Source organism: Simochromis diagramma, unplaced genomic scaffold, assembly GCF_900408965.1.
Source record: "Simochromis diagramma unplaced genomic scaffold, fSimDia1.1 OVJJ01000675.1, whole genome shotgun sequence".
Classification (NCBI taxonomy): domain Eukaryota; kingdom Metazoa; phylum Chordata; class Actinopteri; order Cichliformes; family Cichlidae; genus Simochromis; species Simochromis diagramma.
The window spans coordinates 11,870-17,302 of record NW_024386943.1 but is presented as its reverse complement, the minus strand read 5'-3'; the positions used below and the strand labels follow the sequence as shown (position 1 = coordinate 17,302).

Genomic DNA, 5,433 nt, shown 5'->3' with positions numbered 1-5,433 from the left:
CGTTTAAGCAATATAGCAGTCTGTGACATCACTGATGAATCCATCCGTTGTGTTTGAGCCTGTTATCACTACACAAACGTTTGTTTAGTCTTTCCCGAGAAATAACGTCACAAACATGGCAGTCAGACATCCCACGCTGGGTAAAGGGCACTGTTGGTGGCTACACTTACTGTAACGCCCAGTGATTTTAGAGAATATCAGTAGTTACACACTACAGTGGGATATCCCGGCACTGACGGTAAGAAAATGCACATTATTAAGTAAAACAGGCACATTCGAAACAGAAATAACTTTTTGTAACAGCCGAATTAAACTCTGAGCTGATTTAGAAACATCACCTCGGAGCACTGTATGTTACTGTAATGTTTTACACTGAATGACAAGCTTTACTGTTGTCTATAGTTTAGTGTTCAGTGCTGAAAGCAGGATTGGGATTTTGTAAATGTGTAAGTGATTGACTTTGTGGAGATCATAGTACATGAGTGCGTTTCAAACACGTGGCTGTTATGTGGGTGGGGACGATCAGCCGATATTTAGCCGAAGCTGACACTGAGAACGATCACAACCAGTCATGGACCGTCTCTGGATCCTGAGCTGCACTCTGTGTGTCCTCCTGAGCTGGATGCATGTGGATCAAGCGGTGGCTGAACCGTGAGTTTGTCTTCAGCGTGTTTTTGTCTGTGTGAGTTGTTCACTGCAGTAACTGCTGTATGTGTGATGCTGTATGCAGCCAGTACCTGGTGGCCATTCCTGCAGTTATTGAAGCTGGAGCTGAGGCCAAATTCTGTGCAACTCTCCGACAGCCCAGTGGGACTCTGGTCATGACTGTCACTTTGATGTCGCGAGAGAAGAACACAACCTTATTCACGCATACGTCAAATGAGGCCTTTCAAACCTGTGTTCAGTTTGAGGTTGGCAACCAGCACTTTCACACACAAAATGCGTTTGTTAGTTTTTATTGTAAGCATTATAGGCTTTAATGACTATCTAAATATCCCACTGTCTCAGGCTCCTTTGGTACAAAAGGAGGTGCAACATTTTCAGGTGGAGGTACGAGGAGACACATTTTACTCCAAACAAGTCAGAAAAGTGATGATCCGAGCGTCTGATCCCGTCACATTCATCCAAACAGACAAACCCATCTACCTCCCTGGACAAAAAGGTAGCAATGTGCTGTTATGTTATATAAGACATGTAGTTCATTCAAATTCCATCATCATGAGCCAGCTGCTCCACCATCTCCAATTTGTGTAACAAGTTTTATTGTCCAAAATTTGGACACACATACAGTGATTGATGTGAAATGTTTGCTTCAAATAGCAAAATTTTTTCAAGATATCAATACGGTCGATCGACCGAGATATTTGTTCGCACTTTGAAATCTGAGTCCATCTTTGAATATAACTACCGTATTTTCCAGACTATAAGGCGCACTTAAAATCCTTTCTTTTTCTCAAAATTTGACAGTGTGCCTTATGTATGAATTCTGGTTGTGTTTACTGACCACAAACAGATTTTATGTGGTACACAGTGCTCAAAAATGTTTGAAAAAATGTTTTAGTACGCCTTTGCTAAGGTACGAAGCCGCACCGCTTGATGGATTGTCGGAGCATTACGGCTAGAAGAGTCAGAAGCCTCGCGGACTCGGTCTAATCTGGATCCTAAACGCCGTCTGCTTCAGGTCCTAAAGTCAAACGAACACTGCAGCCTCACTGAGAGTTAAAAACTGTCTAAATTCTTTCATCTGTAATAAAATGATCAGCCTTGCTGCCAGAGGCGGAGCCAGACATTTGAAACACCCGGGGCTTAGCCCAAAAGGGTAGTATGCATGTGGGATTTTTTTTTTTCCCTTGGGGGGGTTAGAAATGACTGAAAGATTAATAGGCTCTGTTTTGAGTTTTGTTCAAAAAAGAATGACTTCATATAGGGAAAAATATATATCACATGTGCAGGACAACTTAAACTAGTTTTTTAATTAAGCAGCAAGGCAGAACAAGGTCAGGGCTGCATCAAGACACGAGGACTAAACCCCAATTCAACCAGACCCAGAACTGATCCAGAATTAAAACAGGACTACAACAGTTCAAAATCAGGACTACTTGGGACTTAACCAAGACAGAACCAGAATCAGAACTAGATGATAGTAATACTAAAAATCATCATAGACCTGCACTACACTTATTTTTTAATTTTACCAAAGTACAATATTTAAATTGAGAAAAGTTTATATAATTATTTAGCCTTGTTGTGCAAACAAGCCTGCATAACTTAATAAATATAGAATTTGAAAAATAACAAACCTAAAAAGAAACACTAGGTACGAGATACATGAGTACCTATGATACGGTGATACTTTTGGTAAACAACCATGTGACTAACATGTGTGTCTCACCTGCTCTTGTTCATCTCTGTTCTGTCCTCATTCTCCATCTCCCTCTCTCTCCCTCTCTCTCTCTCTGTGATGACAATCATCAAATATACAGATATTTACAAACTCTTCAGATAAAAACACTTTTTTAATTGTAACATCAAATCAGACTAAATGTTTATTTTTTTAGATTGATAAATATAAAAACATATTTGTTAACTTTAAGAGTAAAGAGAGAAACTGTCTGTATTTCTTAATTGCAAATGGCACCAAATTGTATTCAAACTGAGCCACACTTATGGAGCTCCACAGTTCTGTTCCTGGTGTTTGGTTGACATCTCTTGATGTTCCCATGTCACAGAAACAGGCTCTGTGTTTTGCCTTATATGCATCCACAGCTGTGCCACCAGTTTACTCACATGGACTCTACGAACCTATCAGAAGCTTCTTCAGCTCAGAATGGAATCGTCTGGAGTTTCTTATTAATTAACAAACTTAGTGTACATGTACTCCTAAATTTGATGAAAGTGATAAAAAACAGAAAGCTCTGTCTCTCTTTATTCTGACATTTAACTAATTCAAAATATATTTCAATATTTTTCTAAAACAAAAGTTTACTCTAAATTGATGTTGTACAGTAAAAATGTTTTATGTTTTATCCCTAAAGTGTAAATATCTGGTTACAAATGTGAATATCCTGCTGTGTACTCAAATCCCTCTTGTTTTGCATAGAAATATACTGAACAACATACAAAGCATAATATATAAAATAACATTTACCTGAGTTTTTTCTTTGAAAGAAGCCTCTAATGTCCATTCTTATATTTCAGTACATAACTGAAACCGATTTAGTCGGGGAGGGTAAGAACTGAAAATATGAAATAAACACACGTAAGCTAAGACTCTCTAAAAAAAAAAAATAGCATTTGTTCGGATTTTCATTTCGCCATTTGTTGATTCACTTGAAGAGCAAGTAACATAATATTGGTCAAGTGATCAGTTTGATATCAATCTTTCGTGATGCACCGTCATATTTACATTATTTGTACGGTACGAATGATTTGCTTTGGTACCTGGTCAAACTTCAGCTCTCCTTAGTATGGCTGGCTCCGTCTCTCCAACAGCGCACGCACAGGCAGCAGCTGCCCCGCCCCCTCGCTCAGTGGCTTAGTGCCTGAGCTTGGATCATACCAATATCAGGGGGGGATTCACGCACAGTCGTAAATTCCCACAGTGTGCACTATGTGCTTCGAATATTGTGTGTACTTTTTGTTTTATACAGTTGTCAGCCAGACATCTAACTATGAAAAAATTACACTCCAAAAGACCCCGGGCTTCTGACAAAACAACCCGGGCTTAAGCCCAGTAAGCCACCCCCACGCTCCGCCCCTGCTTGCTGCTTTACCAGGTGTAACAATTAAGTTTAACATCCAGGCATCCATGAAAACAGAATTTATTAAATGTAACAGAGTTAGAAGTTAGCAGGAAGTTAGCTCGCTGGTTTTGCTAGCTACCTAAACATGATATAGCATGTTGTGTCTGAGAGATTTCTGGATAAAAATAAAACGTAAAGCTCTGCTATCACTTCCAACATAAATGAAGACAGAAAACTAAACAGCAGTGATGTTAGTAGGGTTACTGAAGTTGGGCTAGCTGCTATATAATGATGTGCTATGTGATCGCTAGCGACACAGCTATGTTAGCATAATATAAACACTGTGAAGCTGGAGGATGAACGCTAACTTTTTTCCACTCAATAAAAGTTTCCGATGGTTTTTGACGAATGCAATCACACGGAAAGATGCTTTAAATGGACCAAACTTCAGTCAGGAGAACAACTGAGATAATCCATCCACAATACCAGGTTAGTCATTATTATAAGATAAGATAACCTTTATTAGTCCCACACGTCGGAAATTGGTTTTGTTTACAAAGCAAAAGTACAAATATAATAATGTTTCTGTAAGAATTCAAAATGAAACATGTTAAACAGCTTTTGTTGCACTTTGGTAAACACCACAGATCAAACTTCAGCCCACTGAAATAACTGCAGTGACAGTCACACTGCTGAGTGTGGAGGGATATGTTTTCTCATTTTTAAACTGTAAAATGTAAAATGTAAAACTGCTGCGAATGAGTCATATTCTGGACCCAGCAGTATTACCCCATGTCATTCTATTTGTCTTGTTTGATTTGTGTCATGATCCTGGGTCTGCTGACCCAGCGTTTTGTGTTTAGTTTATGTAGCCTTCAGGTTTCCTAAGTTCATCGTTATCATGCCTAGTTGTTTCCAGTTAATGTTTTACTCCTCGTGTTCCCACTATGTTAAGTCTATCATGCCTAGGTGTTTCTAGTTATTTACCCCTCGTGTTCCCACTATGTTAAGTCTCCCCTGCTTTTCATGTATTTCATGTCTGTGGCTTATGTTGTCAAGTTCAGGTTGTCATGTCTAGATCTCACTGTGTTTCCTGTTTTATTGTGAAGAGGTCTGGCGTGTCTGTGTTCATCATGTTCAGTTACTCTCCCCCGTGACGTAATTATGTTCATGTGTCAGCTGGGTCCCCATGTGTTGCCACTTCCCTCATTATCCTCTTGTGTCCATTTAGTCTGTGTGCTCTCAGTCATTCTTTGTCAGGTCGTCTGTTGTATTCGTCCGTTGTACTGCTCCGTTGTTCCTATGTCTCCGCTCCAGGTATCCCTGTCAGTTCGTTATGTTTAGAGTTTTGTATGTTTCGTTTTAGTTCACCCAGTTTAGGTCATTGTTTAGTTTTCATCGATTCCCTATTATTTTGTACCCTCGTTTCTTGCCTTAATAAACGGCTTGTTTTGTTATTCATATCTCATTTCGGTCTGCACTTGAGTCCTTCCCTGCAACATACGGTCTGCCCTAACCAGACCGTGACAGTACGACCTGACTACTATGGACTTAGCAGACCGCGAGCTTTACGATCGTCGGGAGGCAGCCTTCGCCCAGCTGGAGGAGGAGCTCCGCTGGAAGCCGTGGCGCGCCCCCGACTATGAGCGGATTTTCCACGGGACTCGGCTGGCTCTTGGAGGTCCCAAGA

General features: G+C 40.2%; 1 protein-coding gene across 2 annotated transcripts; it reads left to right on the top strand.

Moving 5' to 3' along the window:
• The first annotated feature begins 125 nt into the window (after positions 1-125).
• Positions 126-1,358, top strand: LOC120737303 (ovostatin homolog 2-like). 2 transcript variants are annotated; one of them, XM_040037916.1, is made up of 4 exons: positions 126-238; positions 527-651; positions 731-911; positions 1,009-1,358. In XM_040037916.1, exons 2-4 carry the CDS (start codon positions 572-574, stop codon positions 1,252-1,254), a joined length of 507 nt encoding a protein of 168 aa, XP_039893850.1. In that variant the 5' UTR covers positions 126-238; positions 527-571; the 3' UTR covers positions 1,255-1,358. The 2 variants fall into 2 exon arrangements, with proteins under 2 accessions (XP_039893850.1, XP_039893849.1); XM_040037915.1 differs by lacking the exon at positions 126-238 and having other exon boundaries at positions 283-651; positions 1,009-1,352.
• Positions 1,359-5,433: the final 4,075 nt, after the last annotated feature.